The sequence below is a fragment of the Tursiops truncatus genome, chromosome 3, assembly GCF_011762595.2.
Source record: "Tursiops truncatus isolate mTurTru1 chromosome 3, mTurTru1.mat.Y, whole genome shotgun sequence".
Lineage (NCBI taxonomy): Eukaryota > Metazoa > Chordata > Mammalia > Artiodactyla > Delphinidae > Tursiops > Tursiops truncatus.
The window spans coordinates 153,920,482-153,939,473 of NC_047036.1; the positions used below are offsets into that span (position 1 = coordinate 153,920,482).

The 18,992-nt window shown below is 44.0% G+C and overlaps 1 protein-coding gene across 5 annotated transcripts; it reads left to right on the forward strand.

Moving 5' to 3' along the window:
- Positions 1-873: 873 nt before the first annotated feature.
- Positions 874-18,987, forward strand: MRNIP (MRN complex interacting protein). Of its 5 annotated transcripts, none has more exons than XM_019937428.3 (8): positions 874-1,205; positions 3,470-3,529; positions 9,474-9,562; positions 13,746-13,821; positions 15,084-15,238; positions 16,535-16,622; positions 16,897-16,998; positions 18,333-18,987. In XM_019937428.3, exons 1-8 carry the CDS (start codon positions 1,197-1,199, stop codon positions 18,816-18,818), a joined length of 1,065 nt encoding a protein of 354 aa, XP_019792987.2. In that variant the 5' UTR covers positions 874-1,196; the 3' UTR covers positions 18,819-18,987. The 5 variants fall into 5 exon arrangements, with proteins under 5 accessions (XP_019792987.2, XP_019792989.2, XP_004318106.3 ...); XM_004318058.4 differs by lacking the exon at positions 874-1,205 and adding an exon at positions 1,282-1,426; XM_019937430.3 differs by lacking the exons at positions 874-1,205; positions 16,897-16,998 and adding an exon at positions 1,281-1,426.
- The last annotated feature ends 5 nt before the right edge of the window (positions 18,988-18,992 follow it).

Consider the following 18,992-nt stretch of genomic DNA (forward strand, 5'->3'; position numbering starts at 1 on the left):
GAGCATAATTGGCATTCTCTTGGTTGGTCCTGAGATGAAGTGGGGAGGTGCAAAAAGGAGGGCAACTGGCAGTCATTGCCCAAGTCCTGACTGCTGCAGAAGTTGTGGTTTGGGGGGTGATGAGGGAGTCTGGTCACTCTGCATATTCAGTCTCAAACATAATTTTTTAAATTAATTTGTTTTTTTCTAATATATGCTGTTGTGCAAAATTTGGAAAATATTAAAAATTTTAAACCATTTATAACCCTTGCCCGTGCACATCTGGAAATAAATAATGCCTGGTTTTACCTAACTGATATCATGTACACTTTGTAACCTCCTTGCTTCCCAACAATACACATGCCAGCATTTTCACTCCAAACTCTTTGTAATGGACCTGCATAATGGTCCATTCTTTAGAATACTTATTTCCATTTTTTCCTGTTATACTTCAGTTAACACTACTGCATAAACAATAAATCTGCGTGATTCAGATTATTAAGATAGCGATAACTGCCAGATTGTTTTTTCCTTTTACCGTTCTGTCAGCATCCTTGTCAGGATTGGGCGTTTTAAATTTTCTTTTAACAAGATTATTTATGTTGTCAGGCACGTGGGAATGTCTTGGCGGGCTGGCGTTAAGGTGAGGTTGGGACATGAGGGGTGCAATATTTTTCCTCTATGCCCAGACTGGGACTTGGGCTCCACCTTTTAGAGTGGGTCTTCCTCGGGACTGCAGTAAGGACTGATTTCATTTTCAACCGCCAGGCGTCTCCGTTTCCCTCTCTGAGAAGTGTAGGGTTGGTGAACTGCCTATTTTCCCAGGATTCTCGGTGCTCCGGCTCAAACGTTAACTAACCACCTCTGACCAGAGGTCCTGAAAATGCCTACCGTGGACCCCAGGGAGTGGGCCCGAGCAGGGAGGCGCCCTCCGGCTCCCTCTCCCCGACTTGAAGAAGCAGAAGAAACTGTGCCAGCAAAGGCCGGACCCCCAGCGGTGGCTGGAGACCCAGCCCTTGCAACTTCAATCTTCCCAGGGAGCGCAGGCAGAAACGCTGGTTTAGATAGAGGCGGGAACTGCTTCGGGCTGAGACAGACAACCAGTGACCTGACGGACGCAAAGCCCAAACAACGCCCGACTCGGCAGCAGTGATACGGCCCGAGTCCTGAGGTCGCCCGGGGTCCCAGCTGACAGCCAACTAACGCTGAGCTTTCCGATGGCCCAAGTGCGCTTTAGGGGCGAAGCTCGAGTGGGCGGGAGTGCAGGGCGCACGCTCTCCAGGGGCGGTGCCTGAGGCCAGAGGGTCCCGAGCGCCTGAAGTGGGCGGAGCCAGGGCGGACAGGGTAACGCGGCGCACGCGCGGCGGCGATAGCCGTCGCAATGGCGCCTCCGCAACAGGTTTGGGTGTTGCGGTGCTCCTGCTGCCGCCTCTTCCAGGCGCACCAGGTGGGGCCTCCTCCTCCTCCTCAGAGCACGGGGATGGCGGGCAGGACGAGGTGGGGTCGCTGGGGGGCCAGACCTCCTCCCCCAGGCTGGGCGCCGTCTCGTGCGGTTGCGGGGTGTGTCTGGGTCCCGGACAAATGACGATGTCTGTCCTGAGAACCAGGTTTTATTGATGTCGCTTCTCGATAACGTTGTTCTGGGCTTTTTTCGTTTTTTGCTTGGTGGTTGTAAGATTCGCAGAAACCAGCCAATGGTTTCTGCCGAGGCGGCCTCGTGAATTCTATCTGGCCGGTGGTCGGGCACACCAGGTTGAGGGTAGAGGATAGCCTCCTTTATGCAGAGCCTAGCCCCCAAAATGGCTCCTTCTTCATTTAAGTGCAAGTGAAATGATAGTTTTAAAAACTCAGGCACGACTGGGCACCCCTGCTGGCACTCTTTGGCTCTGCCCGTAGTGAGGGCCTCGACGCCTATTCAGAGTGTGAATAATCTCGCGCCTTTAAACAGGATAATCGAAGTTTCTAAAACGTAATGCTTCCCTGACTCAAAACGTAAAATAGGGTATGTCACTTAACCTGTTCTTTCCTGAATCACGTTCTGTCTCCCTGCTTGATGCCGTCAAGGTTGTCATTGTATCCGCTTCTGGTAGTCCCCTGCTAATCTGCTGTGCCCTGAAGAAGGGTAGCATCAAATTGCATACAAAATGTATGTTTAAAAGCCAGTAAGAGGCTGGGTATGCACGCTGTGACTTTGTAAGGGTCATTTTAGGGGCTTAGAAACTTTTTACTTACTTCATTTTTTTGGTTCTAGGAGTTGAGAATAAATGGGAATCATTTCCACTTTTAAATTATTATATATATAATGTAGTTCGTGTTCTCATGGTCATTTTCAACTCTGAAAAGTGATTTGAAGCCAAGTGGGAAAAGAGGGTTAACAGTTTAATTCCAAGTCGGCTGTGTATCAGGCAGTTTCACACATCTCATTTAATTTCAACAGCTTCTGAATTCTGTATCTTCATTCCCCAGAGCTAGCCAGTTACTGTGTGTCCTTCCAGAGCTTTTATTATTTTTTTAATGCATTTCTTACTTGCATATGTACCTGTAGAAGAGACACAGTATTTTTATGGTGTTCGAAGGTAGATGCTGAGAAGTAGAATCTTAGGATATACCCACTTAAATTTGTAGTAGATGCTGCTTGTCCTCCTTAGAATCCTTTTAGGTACTTCCCCAAAAGCCCTGATGGTTTTTGTATTAGGATCATATTAATCATGTTAATTTTTATGAATCAACCGAGACATCTTTGTGATGTTAAGCATGGCATTTTATTCCATCTCTTAAAACAGTTTTGGTGCCCCTTGATAACATTTTCTTTGTTGCCTTTACAAATGGATTTATTTCTTTAATTATCTCTTCTAAGTAGATGTTTGCTTATAAGCTATATTAATTTTTGAAGATATATTAATTTTCTGCCTAGCCCCTATATTAGATTGTCTTACTGGTTTTAGCAGTTTTTCATTTAGTTATCTTGAGTTTTAAAGAAATAAATCATATCATCCATAAATAAGGATAGTTTTTTTTTTCCTTTCCATTTTCATACCTCTTGCTATGTTCTCTTTTCCAATTCCACCAGTTAGTACATCCAGAAAAAAATGGTAAATAATAGTGCAGATCCTTGACTTGTTCTTGACTTTCATGGGAATGCTGGTGGTGATTCTGCAGCTTTAGAGCTAGATGTAAGGCATTTTATTATGTTAAGAGAGAATCCATCTAGTCAGATTTATCAAGAATTGAAATGTCATGGAATTTTTTTTGAGAATCACATATAGTAGAGATCTAATTTGATTTCGTTTCATATGGATAGCCAGTTTTCCAGAAGCGCTTATTAAATAGTCTCTTCTTTTTTCACCTTTATAATATACTAAATTTTCATACATGTATTGGTTTGTTTCTGGACTCTTTATTCTTTTCCACTGATCTCTTTATTATTTCTGATCTAGTTCCACCTGTTTCAAATAATTACTTTAGCTATAATTCTGAAATTTCATTGTAGGTGAAAAAGAGTCTCAAATGGACATGCAAAGCTTGTGGAGAGAAGCAGTCATTTTTGCGGGTGAGTCCCAAGCAGCAAAGTGTCTAATACCCATACCAGGAAGCAGGTGGGACCCAGCCCTGCAGAAACATATTTCTCATGGAACCCAGTGTGCCATTATTGGCTCAAGTTCATTGGATATAGCGCTCCTGCTCCCTAAGATCATCTTCCTTCAGGAAGCGAAATGAATGGAGCAGTGCCTGGAAAGTTACCTTCCTTTTTTTATTCAGTCAGTAAGTATTTACTGAGTAACTTCTGTATGCAGGCATGGGACACAATGGAAGGTAAGACCATGTTGTTAATTGCCTTCACCGATCTGCTGTTGTGGAACAGGATGAGAAACTAAAACACACACATGTAATTTAAAACTAGACTGAGCAAAATGAGAGGAAAGTACAGGGGTCTGTAAGAAGATAACTGAGTAATCAGACCTAACTGGGGATGGGCAGACAGCTGTTGGTAGATGCAGGGGTGTGAGAGGGGGCAGGCAGGTTGTGAAGGTAGTCAGGAGATGAAAGAGCATGTGGACTGAGGGGAGCATGTTGTAAATGCTCTTATTAGCCCAGTTTTTTCACCCAGCATCACAGTTCTTTTCAAGTCCATACTTACCGACCCACTTGATCTCTAATATCACAGGGTCCTCATTGAGCCCCTTGTTCACCTGCTCCAGCCCTTGATGCCACCTCTCCAGCCTCATCTCATCATTCTCCTCCTTCAGCCATAGGGGCTTTTCCTTCTGACCTTGAAACAATCCAAATCTGCTTCCCTCTTAGGGCCTTTGTGCTCATTGTTGGGGCTTCCCCTAGTTAATCGCATTACCCTGATCAGAAATATAGGCAAGTATGTTTATGTGAGTATTGTCCATCTGAGACTGTAAATTCTATGGGAAGAGAGGGTTTGCCTATTTTACTTATATACCCTTTTTAAAAAAATTGAAGTATAGTTGATTTACAATATTATGTTAGTATCAGGTGTATAGCAAAGTGATTCAGTTATACATATTTTTTTTCTTATTTTCCATTATAGTTTATTATAAGAAATTGAATGTAGTTCCCTGTGCTATACAGTAAATCCTTGTTGTTAATCTATTTTATATAGTGTGTATCTGTTAATCCCATACTCCTAATTTATTCCTCTCTCCCTCTTCCCCTTTTGGTAACCATAAGTTTATTTTCTATGTCTGTGTGTTTCTTTCTGTTTTGTAAATAAATTCACTTGTATTATTTTTTTAGATTCCACATATAAGTGATATCATATAATATTTGTCTTTGTCTGACTTGCTTCACTTAATACGATACACTCTGGGTCCATCCTTGTGGCAAATGGCAATTATTTCATTCTTTTTTATGACTAATATTCCATTATATATATGTGTGTGTGTGTGTGTGTGTGTGTGTGTATACACACACACACACATACATACACCCCATATCTTCTTTATCCACTCATCTGTTGATGGACACTTATATACCCTTTTTTGTATGTTTTGCTGATGTACTCTTGGCACCTAGCACAGTGCCTGTCACATAGTCAGTGCTTGCTCAAGTAATGTTTGTTGAATGAGTTAAGTGACAAACCCCACACTGATGGGCATTTAGGTTGATTTTAGTTTTCATTGTTATGAACAACTCTGCAATGAAGCTTCTTACAAATACCTCTTTCTTCACTTGACCAATTATTTCCTTAGGACGAATTCCTAGAAGTTAAATCAGAGGAATTCTTTTGACCAAGGTTCTTTTAGTTGCAAATAATAGGAAAAAAACACTTCAGCAAAATTTAAAATGTACTGGCAAGGTAATGGGGTATCTTGGGGGGATCCAAGGAAGAAGCTTCATTCTTGACCCCTTGAAGAACCAACCCCAAGAACTGAAAAGCTGCCAACAACACAAGCATCATCTTTTCCCTCCCTTCTCCTCCCTTCACCCAGTTTCTCCCTATACCTTCCTCCCTCTCTCCCTATCTCCTCTCCTTCCCTTCCTCTCTGTTCCCAGTTCAAAGTAACATACTCCACTCACAGACCACAGAATCTCATTTCAAACCAACTGGAATAGCTGAGTCCCAATTATAAACTCCTGGGAGAAACAATCTGGTTGACCTGTTGATTCAGATGTCCATCAGTGGTCCAGTCAGTTGGGATGGGTGGGAGTGGGGACAATTTGGTCATCTGTCAGTAAGTGTAGCTGCTGAGGCCTACCTTGAGATTGGGTCTCAGAAGGCAGGGGCTGGCTCATAGCTAGTGACTTCTGCTTGTTTTAGATGTCAGCATGTATTTCTGAATTCCTGAGGAAGCTTTGCCTTCCTCTCAGCACCCCCATGCTTGTGCAGTGGTATATGGCTTATGACTGACTAGGCCACAGTAATGAACAGACACCAAAATTGTGGTGGCTTAACGCAATAGAAGTTGTTTCTCTTGCTCTTGTAACACTCCTGGGAGAGATTGAGATCAGCAGGACAGCTGTCCTTGGTATGGTCATCCGGGGACCGAGGCACCTGTAATCTTGAGGTTCTGTTATTCCCTGAGGCTTGTCTCCCACTGCCTCTTGCCCCGCAAAGGAGCAAGATCAGGGAGGAGCTACCCAGGAAGGATCTGGAAGTGGCTTACATTCCACTGGGAAGAACCTAGTCTCATGGCCACACCTGACTGCAAGGAAGACTGGAAAATGTAGTCTAGTCTACTCCCAGATGAGGGGAGAATGCATTTCAGTATTCAGGCAGCAGTCTCTGCTATGCAGGAGAGCATGCACCCTACCAGTTATGCCAGATATAAGTTGTCAGTCATTTTAGAATTTTGTTTTTCAATTTATTGTGTGGACGTATAGTTGAGTTACAATGTTGTGCTAATTTCTGTTGCACAGCAAAGTGATTCAGTTTTTTATTTACATATATGTGTGTGCGTATACACACACACACACACACACACACACACACACACACATCCTTTTTCATATTTTTTTCCATTATGGTTTATCACAGAATATTGAATGTAGTTCCCTATGCTATACAGTAGGGCCTTGTTGTTTATCCATTCTATATATAATAGTTTGCATCGCTAATCCCAAACTCCCAATCCATCCCTCCCCCAGCCCACTCCCTCTTGGCAACCATAAGTCAGTTATCAGTCTTTTTAAACTTTGCCTTTCCCCTCTCCAGTTCCTTTCCTCCCATTCTCACTTGAACTTTCCCCAGACGGGATTTCACTCCCCACCAGTCCGCTAAAATTGCTCATGTCAAAGTCAGCAGTGGTCTCTATGTTGCTAAAAATAATGGTTGGTTCTCAGTCCTCAAGTGACTTGACTTATTGGTGGCATTTGTCAGAGTTTGTCACTTCCTCCTCCTTGAAGCATTGTCTTCACTTGGACTTCTAGTCATCCTGCTCCTGGTTTTCCTCCTGTCTTCCTAGCTGGTTTCAATCCTCTTTGCTAATTTTTTCCCATCTCCTCATCTTCTAAACCTTAGAGTGCTCTGGCACTCAGTTTTTGGACCTCTTGTCTAGCTACACTCATTCCCTTGGTCGTCTGAGATGAGACAATCTGACAATTCTCAAATGTCCATCTCAGACCCCAGACCTGCCCCTGAACTTGTGTATGCTTCCAACCAACCGCTCTCCTGGATATCTAAGAGGCATCCCAAACCTGTATCCCAAAACGAAGCCCTCACCTTACCCTCACCAACCTGCTCTTCCCACAGTCATCCCCAACTCTTAAGTGCCAAGTCCCTCTTTCTAGTTGTTTGGGCTAAAAACCTTGAACTCATCCCTGACTTCTCTTTTTCTTTTACACTCTTCATCTGATCCATCAGCAAATTTTGTCAGCCCTACCTTCAGGATATACCCAGACTGTGCCCACTTGCTACCACAGTGGTCTGAGTTGCCTCAGTATTTGCTGCAACCTCCTGACTGGTCACCTGCTTCTGCCATACAGTCTTAGCACCACAGCTGCAGGGTCCTACTGAAACATATGTAAGATCATGTCAGACCTTCCAGGTTAGAGCAACATTCATGCTCCTACAGACAGGGCCAGGTTGGGGCAGGGGGCCCCTTTTCAAAAGCAGGAAAAAAAAATGCTATTAAAGGTACTAGAATATTAAGCTTTTCCTTTCTTTCATGGTCTCCTGACTTTTCCTGATGTCTTTTATTTACTGGTTTTAAAATTTACTATTTAATATCTTCCTGTGTCAAGAAAAACTAACATTTAAAATTGTGCAACACCATTTATATTGTGCAACACCAGTTATAAATGCAAAGAGCATTTAGTACATATGTGGAACATATGCAGAATAATATAAGAGCATTTGGTGTATACGTAGAATCATCAGAATTGCACAATTTGTATTTTGTAGCTCATACATGCCTACATATTTCATTCCTACCAGAACAGTGGAGATGTTGCACAAAATTAACTATTTTTACTTCACTGCTTGATACACGCACATTCTACCCATACTCTCAACCTTTAGCTCACTGATGAGTAAGGAATACTGAGAGGAAAAGGAACTGGGAAAGATTGCCCTATCTTTCACTTTTTTTTCTGTGTTATTATTTTCAGCATAGGCTATTCCAGGGAGGTAACAGGAGTAAGAAAAGATATGACACGTTTCCTTGGTTGTTCATGTTTTTTCGAATACCCTTGCCTCCTTTCTGCAACTGAAGCAAGTTCTGATTCCAGTGGAAAGCCTGGCCTCTCAGGCTGAGGTTGCCCCCCACGTACTTTTGTTGTACTTTACTTTGTGTTGCTGTAAAGAAAGTTCTAATGAGGAAAAAATAAGTAATAAATGTTCTCTTTTTGGGAAAAAAAAAAGACTTGTACACACCGTCTGAACTTGGAGTCTCACTGAACTCCCACACCTTGTGAGTTCACTGCAATTCTGTGCTCCTCAGTCATCAGGCATGCTGTATGTAAAAGCAGTGACGAGAAACAGTGGACACATTTGGTGTCCACGACTCACAAACATGCTTCATTATATCATCAGACTTTACTTACACAATACAAGTTCAATGATTATTAAGAATTTCAAGATGGAGACAGCAGAGCAGATCTCATGCCTATAAGGCTGACTCTGCCTGTAACGGGGCCTACACTCTCAAACCTCATCTCCTACCATCTTCTCCCTAGGCCATTCAGCTCCAGCCACTTGGCCTCCTCACCGTTCCTCCAAAATGCCAGGCTCAGGGTCTTTGCACTCCTTTCCGTTTCATTGCTTCTGCTGAATGTTCTTCCCCTATATATCTACATGGCTTGTTTCTGCCTATCTTCCTATTTTGTGCTCAGATGTCACCCTCTCAGTGATCCACTCCTTGACTTCTTGAACACACATATAAAATTGTCTACTGTGTCCACACTCTGCCCCACCCCGCTTCATTGCCTTACTTTCCTCAGAAGCACTTCTCACCATCTGATGGCCATATAGGTGACTTATGTGCTTACTATCTGTCTATTCTCACTACAGTGTGAGCTCCGTAATGACAGTAGTGTTTGTCCATTCCTGTATTGTGTTGTCCTTACCTAGTTCAGGGCCTGGCACATAATAGGTGCTTAATAAATATTTATTGAACAAATGAGTGACTGCTAAGTGAAAAAATGTATCTCATCTATTTTATATTCTTTTGATTATGAGTGAGTGAGGTGTATCATTTCATATGTTTATTGGCAATTTGCATTACTTCTCTTCTGAATTTCTTATGTTCATTAACCAATTTGTGTGGGATTTTGGGTTGAGTTTAGCTTTGATATATAAAGTTCAGGGTGATGGTGGGCAGCCAGATAGACTGAAACTATTAGTCCCTGAGACTGTTAGTTTGTAAATCACTGCAGAAACAGCAATCATTATTTGGGTTCCTGCATGGTGCTTTGGGCCTTGCGAAGTACAGTTTTATCCTCCCTGGGTTGCAGCTCTAATGGATCTATTTCTCAGCATTCTATCAACACTTTTTAAACTTGATATTTTTGTTTGTTTGTTTGTTTCTCAGGCTTACGGTGAGGGCTCTGGTGCTGACTGTAGACACCATGTCCAAAAATTAAATCTGCTGCAGGGACAGATTTCAGAGATGTCACTCAGGTATAGTAGTTTGAGGGAGGCATGGTTATCTTGCCCTGTTTTTATCTTGAGTGGATGGTGGAAGTCTATGACGGAGAAATCCCTTAGAGTTCCATGTCTTACAATATGGCAATTAGATATTGAACAATCTTCCCACTGAAATTAATTTAAAATGCCAGCCACAGTTTTTTGGGGGTTTTTTTGTTTTTTGTTTTTTTTGCGGTACGCAGGCCTCTCACTCTTGTGGCCTCTCCTGTTGCGGAGCACAGGCTCCAGACGCGCAGGCTCAGCGGCCATGGCTCACGGGCCCAGCCGCTCCGCAGCATGTGGGATCCTCCCAGACCGGGGCACAAACCTGTGTCCCCTGCATCAGCAGGCGGACTCTCAGCCACTGCGCCACCAGGGAAGCCCCCAGCCACAATATTTTAAGTGCACTGAAGAGATGACAAGAAGGTAAGTAACCATCAGAGGCCAAAAATGAAGCAAAAGCCAAAATCCAGAGAATAAGCAGCTGGGCTGCTGAGGCGATTGAAACCTGTTGCCCTTCAGCTTCCATGCATCTGGGAGGGAAGCAGGAGACAAAGACAAAGCCGAGGGTCTGTTTACTGTGGGAAGGTCCATAGGAGACCACCACATAAAGCTGAGTCCCCAAAGGACTACACCCTCAGCATTCAAATGAACTAGAAATGCACCCCCTCCATAGCAGGGACCCAGCCTGTGTTGACCTTGGCACTGACTGAAGAAGGGAAATACTGCTCCAGGATTTTATAAGCACAAGGAATCTGTCACATGGCCTTTAAGCCTTTTACACATGCTGTGTGAAAAGTCTCAAGCTGAGAACTTATTTTTAAATTGTACCAGGAACAGAGGTAAATGCAGCTCCTTTTTGGAGCAATACATCTTCAACCCAGGTATCAAAGAATTCCTACATATAAAGTTCCAAGGAGCATATACCCAAAGTTAAAAATCATTTAACTTAAGGAAGTATGTCACCATGAGCAAAAGACAGCAGAAATGACAGAAAAGTCAGACCCAAAAAGAGTTCAGAATACATAATATTTCATGTTTAATATATTTAATGAAATTAAAAGAGGGGGGTTGCTAATATGAGGAGCAAGAGACTTTAAAAAATAACTAGTTTTTTAAAAAAACCAAAAAGTTTGTAGAAATGAAAAGTATAGTCATTGAAATTAAAAGTTTAGTGGACCATTAAACAGATCAAGTGCAACTGAAGAGAGAATTAGTGAAATGGAAGACCAATCTGAAGAAATTAATCAACAGTGCAGCAGAGAAAGACAAAAAGGTGGAAAATATAAGTTCAGAGACATGAAGGATACAGAGAAGAGTTCCAGCAGGAGATAATAAAGAGAAGGGGACAAAGGCAATATTTGCAGGGAAATGAACAGAACATTTTCCAAAATCAAAGGGCTTACATTCTTAGATTAAGGAAACACAGTAAATCCCAAACTAGATGAAAACATTGTGTATGTAGGAAATCCTAATGAGCCTATCTATACAAAAGCTACTAGAACTAATAAGTTAATTTAGTAAGATCACAAGGATACATGGTCAACATACAAAACTAAATTTTATTTTTATATAAATGCAGTGAACAGTTGGAAAATAATTTTAAAAATCAAATACCATTTATAATACCATCAAAAAATAAAGGGGCTTCCCTGGTGGCGCAGTGGTTGAGAGTCCACCTGCCAATGCAGGGGACACAGGTTCGTGCCCCGGTCCAGGAAGATACCACATGCCGCGGAGCGGCTGGGCCCGTGAGCCATGGCCGCTGAGCCTGCATGTCCGGAGCCTGTGCTCCGCAATGGGAGAGGCCACAACAGTGAGAGGCCCGCATACCGCAAAAGAAATAAAAAATAAAAAAATAATAAAATGAAATAAAATACATAGGGATAAACATAACCCAAAAATGTGCAAGAAATTTTCAGTAAAAACGATAAAACATTGCTGAGAGAAATTAAAGAAGATCTAAATGAAAAAATATGACACGTTCATGGATTGGAAAACTCAATATTGTTAAGATGTCAGTTCATCCTAAATTGATCTGTAGAGTCTGCCATTAGGTTCCAATCAAAATTCCAGCAGTTTTGTTTTTTTTTTAAGAAATTGACAAACTGATCCTAAGATTTATATAGAAATGCAATTGCCAAAACAATGCTGATAAAGAACAAAACTGGAGGACTTCTACAGCCTGATTTCAAGATTCACTATAACACTACAGCAATCAAGATGATAGTGTGATTTTGGTGAAAGACTAGATATATAGATAACATCAGAAGGCAAATGAAGGGACTTCCCTGGTGGTCCAGTGGTAAAGAATCCGCCTTATGCAGGGGACATGGGTTCGATCCCTGGTCAGGGAACTAAGATCCCACATGCCGTGGGACAGCTGAGCCTGTGCACCACAACTACTGAGCTCACACGTCTCAACTAGAGAGCCTGTGTGCTGCAAACTACAGAACCCACATGCCCTTGAACCCGCACACCACAGCTAGAGAAGAGAAAACACGCACACCACAACTAGAGAGAAGCCCACGTGCCACAACTGAGACCCGACACAGCCAAAAATAAATAAATAGATTCAATGAAGGATGAAAAAAAAGGCAAGTGAATAAACAAATAGTGGTATTTCCATACAATAGAATACTACTCAGCAACAAAAACAACATGGGCAAACCTCAAAAACATTGCTAAGTGAAAGAAATCAGACACAAAAGACCACATACTATAGGGATGAGTGGTATTCTGGGGAGGGGGAATCACCTACAAAGGCATATAAGGGAACCTTGGGGTGATGACAATTTTCTATATCTTGCTAATTATATCTCAGTAAATTATTTTTCTATATCTTGATGGGAGTAATAGATTCAAAGATAAAATTTACCTAACTCATCTAATTGTACACTTAAATTGTTACATTTTAGTGTATATTAATTATAAATTATACCTCAATAAGTTAATTTTAAAAGACAAAAAAAATCTGCCCTTAGACACAACAACATAATGAAATTGCAGAACATGGAAGATAAAGGGAAGAGTTGAAAAGTAGCTGGAGAGAAGAGAGATCCCCTACACAAGAACAGTAGACACCCAGCTTCTCAGGGGTAACATAGAAGCGAGAAGACAGACCATTAACCTTCATATTGCTTAGAGATGTTCTGGAGTTGATGGAGTTGAGTTCCTGAATCATAGTACGGTGAGCAGAGTTCTGGCTAGTAGCTGGTAGGACACTGCTCAACTGGACATTGGAGTATTGACCATGTGGCACAGTAGGCAGTTCATATGTGTGATCTTATTTCATCTTCCTCATCACCCTGTGAGGATAATTGGCTTCTGTTTACAGAGGAAGAAACTGAAGTAGAGGTGCCCACATTTGGTAGAGTTGGGGTTCTCATTGTAGTTCTCTAGAGAGAGCTCCAATCTGATCGTGTGATGTAACAACCCTGTCTGACATGGGTGGATGTGGCTTTGGCGCTAACCTTCAGTCCTTGCACTATGAATGTTTTCACTGGCCATCCAGCCCTACTCGAGGCTGCAAAGGTTCCAGCTGCTCACTCTGCTTTATGTGGTAAAAGAGCCCTGCTGTCCCTGGGAGGCTGGATGAAGTCTATGACACATCAAGCTCAGTAAAATGCCGCCTTTTGTAGTGGTTGAGATATAATACAACTGTAAAGACACTCATATGACCCTATGCAATGGGGACATCTCCATTGCTATTGGGAGGGACTCTGTGCTATCAGAGTTCAGCTGACATTAGTCTCTGTGTTCAGGCACTGAGCAGGGCACATGCACACGTATTGTCTTATTTATCTTCACAGTGACCCTTGCAATATTATCCCCATTTGTAAATAAGGAAACTGGGATACAGTGATATACCCAGAATCACAGTCAGTGACAGCCAGTCATTGGCAAAGCCATGATGCAAACTCTGGTCCTCTGGGTTAAGAGTGCCACTTCTGCCCTGTGTCACTTTTCCTCTTGCTCCAAGTAACAGATGGTCCCTCTGCCTGCTGAACTGCTGGAAGATTACCAAATCACATCAAAACAACAGAGATAAGTTCTAAGTTCCCCTAAACAGGCTTTGATATCAACATCAAGTTCGTGCATCTTGCTGTTCCCATCTTCATTGTCCTTCATCTTCCTGGTCATTTTACAAAAGACAACTGTACAATCTTTCCCTAAGGTCTCTGGAAGAATCCATAAATGCCGATGAGGAGGAAAATGCACGTCCTCGGCAGGCTGTGCCTGCAATCCTACAGGTAAGCCAGCAGCACCATCTCGGCCCAGATGCCTGAGCCGGCTCTGTCACAGAGGGGGGTTCCATTTATTCATTCATTCCTCATTTCTTCAGCAGACGCTTGTTGATGTTACCGAATGATGAGCACTTGGCTTAAAGCTACAGGGAACTCAAAAATGAATAAACCTGTCCCTTTCATATGTGTGGAGGCAGCAGTGTAAAATAATTACAATACTGTGAAAAGAGCTTTTTCTTCTTGCTGCTTGGTGAATTCTTCTGAACTTAGCTTGAACTTCACCTCCTTGTGCTTCTCCCCTTGTCCCACAGCACTCTCAGCACACTTGTGGTAGGGAAGGCATGCTGTTGTAAAGTGCCTGGGTTTCCATGTTCCCTTTCTCCAGACTGAGCCCCACAGCAGGGCTCACATCCAGTTGTTCATTCCCAGGGCCTGGTTAAAGTAGGTACTCAAACAGTGTTTGGATGGGCAGTGCATGTAAGAGCTTGAGTGACTGGGTAGGTGACGCCATTGGTACATCCAAGATGCCATGGGTACGTGGAACACTGTGTCCTGCCAGGGACGGGGGGAGTGGGAACAACTGACAGGCTCCCTGGCAGAGGCCCACCTCTGCTCACAGAATCACACTGGCAACGCCCGCTTTCCAGGTGCTCTTCATATTTTTATTATATCAATAAATAGGGGAGATGCTCGTAAGCACACTAACACATCAGCTCTTGCATATTTGGGTCTATACTTCCAGTTTCTTTACTTACAGACTTAATCTTTCATCATTCCTTCTGTAAGAAACACTTGTTTGCATCCTGGAATTTTCACTTACATCATATCTTCTATGTTGCTATATAGCTTTCAATTCTTTTCATTTCTAAAAAGTACCTACAGAATATAGTGGATATGGCAATATTTATTCCCTTCTTATTGGGCATTTAGGATGTTCGCAAACTTTTGCTACTCTAAATATTTGCTATTATTTGTAACACTTTGAACATCTTTATGCCTTTGTCTTCATTTGTAACTACTGGGCCAGGGAGTGTGGACATTTGCAAAGTTCTTGGTAAAGTTCTTGTGACCTGCAGCTTTCCCAAAGTGTGTGCCAGTGTGCTCCAGTCAAGATATCTGTCTCCCATTACCTTCCAATCAAATTCCTTTGCTGGTGACGGTGTAGACATGGGTCCTGAGGCCCTTAGGCCTCAGAGTTGCACTGGAGATTTTCAGTAAAGGTGTCTGCTTTCCAACTCTGAGAATAAACTTACTTCCCAATCCTGTAGGAAAAACTCCAGCCCTCAAAGAACCGCTGGCTGAAGTATCTGGAAAGGGACTCCAAAGAACAGCTGGAAGAAGGAGGAGTGTGTTTCATCAGACAGCCCTCATCCAAGAGAGAGAAGCCAGACCCTCCCTTCAGTACAGGCCTGCCTAGAAAAAGGTGCCAAGCTAGTAGCTAATCCAGCCCTCACCCATGCCCACCTTGCTGACCTACGGTTGGGGGTACTGACGAGCAGCTTCCTGTGGTCAGCAGGAAGCCTGAGGGATGTGAGCCAGCAGGCGCCATCACCGCAGGCCCTCTGGCGTGGCCAGGTACCAGGTGCAGCCAGTGCAGAGGTGAGGGCTAGGCAGGATTCCAGTGGGGGTGCCTTTTATGATGCTCACTTAATTCTGAACTTTTAGACTGCACTGACCTCAGGGAAGAACTTAAGGGCAAGGTTGAGAAAGTGAAGTGGGGCCAGAGAAGCCGACAGGCCTGGGAACCTTTAGCTATCAGCAGGAAAGACCTGACTTTCATGGGTCTCTTCTCCAGTCTTAATCTGCATTTCAGTGAGCTTTTTTTTTTTTTTTTTTTTTTTTTAAAGATTTATTTATTTATTTTTGGCTGCATCGGGTCTTGGTTGCAGCACTCGGGATCTTCACTGAGGCATGCAGGATCTTTCACTGTGGCACCCGGGCCCTTCATTGTGGTGCACAGGCTTCTCTCTAGTTGTGGCATGTGGGTTTTCTCTTCTTTATTTGCAGCATGCAGGTTTTCTCTCTGTAGTTGTGGCGCGCAGGCTCCAGGGTGTGTGGTCTCTGTAGTTGTGGCATGCGGGTTCCAGAGTGCATGGGCTCTGTAGTTTGTGGCGTGTGAGCTCAGTACTTGTGGCGTGCGGGCCTACTTGCCCCATGGCACATGGGGTCCTAATTCCCGTGTCCCCTGCATTGGAAGGCGGATTCTTTACCACTGGACCACCAGGGAAGTCCCTCAGTGAGTTTTCTGAGAGACTGCCTCATCTAGATTAGGATGGCTCTTCTAGGGCAGATGCTATTGGGAGGTAGATTCCAGTTCAGAATAAGAACTTTCTAGCAACTACAAGGTATAGAGCAGAGAAATGGACTGCCTTAGATGTCATTAGACAACCTGTTGTTGGCAGTGGGACAGAAGCTGAGCAGCCAGTTGGGAAGCTATAAGGGATGGCAAGGTCCCCACCTGTGCTAGGTGTCAGACCAGGTGACCACCAAGTCAGACTAAGGGTCACTGTTCAATGGTAGAACTGGGTTCTTTTTTTTTTTAATTTTTATTGAAATATAGTTGATTTACAATGTTGTGTTAGTTTCAGGTGTACAGCAAAGTGATTCCGTTTATATAGAGAGAGAGAGAGAGAGAGAGAGAGAGAGAGAGAGAGAGAGATTCTTTTCCATTGTAATTACAAGAAAGACTGGATTCTTGACAGCACTTTTCCTCTGCCAGGAAATGGAGCCAGAGCACAGTCCAGCCTCCATGCAGCCCTAATATCCAGGACTCCAGAAACTGTGAGGTCACCTTGAAGTCCCTGAAGGTCAGTGATTGAGGACAGTGTCCCAGTGGCCATTGAGCAGACACAGGATTTTTAAATTGTTTTGTGGACAATTAAAGTATCACACTTACATCCCGTAAAAGCCCAACTTCCCACATGGGTGTCTTGTTTTCTGTGTCTTAAGCCAACTCCTTTCTCTGGCCTGCACTGTTTCCCTGCCACGCTCCTCCTGTCACTGACGTTAACTCGGGGTCAAAAGGGCAGCTTGATGCCTTGGAGGCAATCAAGGTTGACCAGTAGGGCTTTTCTGCATCAGGACCGTTCCCTTCATTCTGCATGGAGTACCGGGTCTTTGTCAGACTGTTCAGCCTGGGACCTGCCCTGGGTTTCTGAGGAACTGTCACCTTCATTTATCCAGGTGAGTTCTTGTGCATTTGAGGCACTCTCTTCACCTAGGACCTGCTCTTGTTCCTGATGCTTCAAACCTAGACCTTCCAGGCCGCAGAATGCAGGTTTTGCTTTATGCCACAGGCACCCAGGCAGAGGAACTCTGCCAGGCATTTGTCACTGCCATGCCCCAGGGTCGTCCTGGCCAGCTTCAGACAGTAGTGGAGAGTGCCCGTCCAAAGCCAAGAGGCAGTGATCAAACTCTGGTGTTGCTACTAACTAGCTATGTGACCCCCAGGTAAGGATGTGGCCCTGAATCTCTAAATTATAATGAGTGTGACAGTTACTGATGTACCAGTCCCAGGGCTAAACATTTTTTATGCACTAATTCTTACCACAAGCCTGTTTTGTTTTGAAGGTGAGGAACTAAGACTGGTGAAGGTTCAGTTGAGGTCACAGCAAATCAGTGGCAGAGCTGGCAGTCTCGAATCACTAACAACTGCCCACAGAGCCTCTTCCATACTGCCTGGGGGTGGTGATGCAGGGTCCCTCCTGTCATTGCTTGCAAATTCCTTTGTAGGCAGTGAAATCCAATTTTTTCTCTTTTTTTGAATTTTAGAATTTTTTTATACATCAGGTTCTTATTAGTCATCCATTTTATACACATCAGTGTATAAATGTCAATCCCAATCGCCCAATTCATCACACCACCACCCCACCCCCCGCCACTTTCCCCACTTGGTGTCTATACATTTGTTCTCTACATCTGTGTCTCTGTTTCTGCCCTGCAAACCGGTTCATCTGTACCATTTTTCTAGGAGTGAAACCCAATTTTCAATGCATCCTTGTTTTCTGAGGTAGAAGGGAGAAGCCAGGCCTCTGTCACTGTCATGTCCCCTGGGGTATTCTGTGCAGCCCCTTGTACAGCTTCAAAACCCTGAACATCGTTCTAGAGAGACCTTCCCAGCTGCCTGGCAATAAGCACATGGTCTTTCCAGGTGGTCTCTAGGGCCCTTCCTGCTTGCACCCCTCAGGCACTCCCTCACCTGATGCTAAGGTCCCCATGACATACCCTGATTATAGAATATCTTCCTTTTTTGGGAAGCCTGGTCATGGAATTTGGCAGAGGATTTGGAGTGACGGAGAGGGCATTTATTTGCTGTGCTTTGCTAAACCTCAAAATCAAGACATGTCCCTAGCCTGCCAGGCTACAGAATAGTAGACAGCACAGAGCAGAAAGTGTCAGCACCCAGAGGTATAGTCAAGGACTAGTACAGGCACAGGACCTCCTCTCCTTGTCCCTTGAGCCTGCTGGGCATTCTTCTGAATGGAGAACATGGCCATCATCTTGTGTTTCCACCTCAGGACCACACTGGCCTGACAGGGAAGGTCAAAGAAGGAAGCAGTCGTGAGGACTGGGACACCAGGGAGCTCGTCGTTCCTCCGGGGGAACCACCGTGTCCTGCCCAGCAGGTCAGGACCGTGTCTCCTAAGTGGGAACAATTTCTTCCGCCACTTGGAAACAGCTCACATTTGGACACGGAGCCCCTGACCCCCCTGCAAAGAGGCCCCAGGCCAGCTCGAGCAGCACGGACTGAGCAGGGGACCCCCAGGACCCAGACCCCAAGGGAAGGCCTCTGCAGGACCCTTGGTGCACTCCAGCTTCCTCAGGCTACACACACTCCCACGCCTGGGCCCAAGAGGCTCTGCGGAAAGACCCCCGAGCAGTCAGGGGGCACAGGCCCTTGGGCAGAGGGTGGGGCCTTGGTCAAAGGGATGCAGGAGCCTTCTTCACTCCTGCGACTATATGACCTCTTTAAAACCGGAGAGGACTTTGATGACCATCTGTGAATTGAAACTAATGTGTTACTAATGTAGACATATTTGTTAAGTGAGCCCTTCTCCACTTGATCTCTGTGCCACTGGAAACAGGGCTCCCCAAGTTTCTTTTAAATAGTAGGACTAAGGATGACTTATGGGAACTACCAAGAACCAACAATAAACATGACTATCAAACAGATCATC